General features: G+C 37.3%; 1 protein-coding gene across 1 annotated transcript; it reads right to left on the bottom strand.

Annotated features, from left to right (window-relative positions):
- Positions 1-21: 21 nt before the first annotated feature.
- Positions 22-886, bottom strand: LOC124891496 (the record flags this gene model as incomplete). The annotated part of the gene is made up of 2 exons (XM_047403227.1): positions 653-886; positions 22-559 (listed from the first exon to the last, which is right to left on the bottom strand). Coding segments are annotated over exons 1-2 (772 nt in total), but the record flags the coding sequence as incomplete, so codon positions are not given.
- Between the last annotated feature and the right edge of the window lie 383 nt (positions 887-1,269).

Below are 1,269 nucleotides of genomic sequence, written 5' to 3'. Positions count from 1 at the left end.
CTTGCATGTTACAATGAGTACAATGCTTTAATTTGTTGCAGTCATCTTTGGTATGCCCCTTCATGTCACAATAGTCACAGTAAGGTCCTCTTGGTTGCCTTTGCAAATGGTTGTATCCTCTACCTCCTCTGCCTCTTGAGCTTGATCCACTACTAGAACCACCACCTCGATTAGACAATAATGCAGTAGGTGCAATTCCTTCACCTGCACCATAGTTCTCAACACCTAAAACCCTCTGACTTTCATCTTGTATGATCATGGCATAGCATTGATTAACACTAGGTGGTGGATTCATCATAAGTATTTGGCTCCTAGCCTGACCATAGCTGTCAGTCAAGCCCATAAAAAACTGTAATAATTTCGGTCTACTCATACTTTTTGTGTATTCCTTTGATTTGGCACAATCACAAGAAGGTGGCGGAATGATGGAGTCAAATTCATCCCATAAATCCTTGAGTTTGGAATAATACACAGATACATGGGAATTACCTTGATTGTGTGTAGCTATGGCTTTGTGTAAGTGAAAAATTCTGGACATGTTCACTTTATCAAATCGTTCCTGCAAATCAGACCACACAAGAGCTGCACTCGATCGAAATAATATTCCACTGATCAATTATTTTCTAACATTACTCATTATCCATGAGATAACCATCGCATTACACCGATCCCACTGTTTTTTCTCCAATTCATTAGTAAAATCATCTCTCTTGATGCTCCCATCAATAAACCCCAATTTATTCTTCGTAAGAAGATTCAACTGCATTGCATGGCTCCACAATGTGTAATTCTCCATTCCGACGAGCTGTATCCCAATTTGTACAGCTCTTGGTACATCGGAAGGTGAGAGAAATAACGGATGATCATGATCAATCTTCTTCACCATTGTTGCTAAAAAATAAACTCGGATATGAAGCAAAAACAAAAATCAGTAGAAAAATTTAGAAGGTTGATCAATTCTGAGATCGATAACTCTCAATATAGTCGTTCCCGCTCTGATACCATGTTAATTTGTACATCAAACATTGATTCGAATAGCTTACGAGTGAATTCAGAGCATATCAATTCATACACAATCTGTTACAGAGATGAAAATAGAAACTACCACATGATGATTGAACTAACTCCTAATTCATATACTACACCTCTATTTATATAGTATATGAATAACCATAATGTTCGGGCCAGCTTAAGCACGTAACATTTCAAGAAAAAGAATACTACTACTTCCAATTACTCTACACCAGAAAGTTGAATTTTATGACATAC

Source organism: Capsicum annuum, unplaced genomic scaffold (assembly GCF_002878395.1).
Source record: "Capsicum annuum cultivar UCD-10X-F1 unplaced genomic scaffold, UCD10Xv1.1 ctg36278, whole genome shotgun sequence".
NCBI lineage: Eukaryota > Viridiplantae > Streptophyta > Magnoliopsida > Solanales > Solanaceae > Capsicum > Capsicum annuum.
The sequence above is the reverse complement of the archived record's forward strand: the minus strand, read 5'-3'. Positions and strand labels throughout refer to the sequence as shown.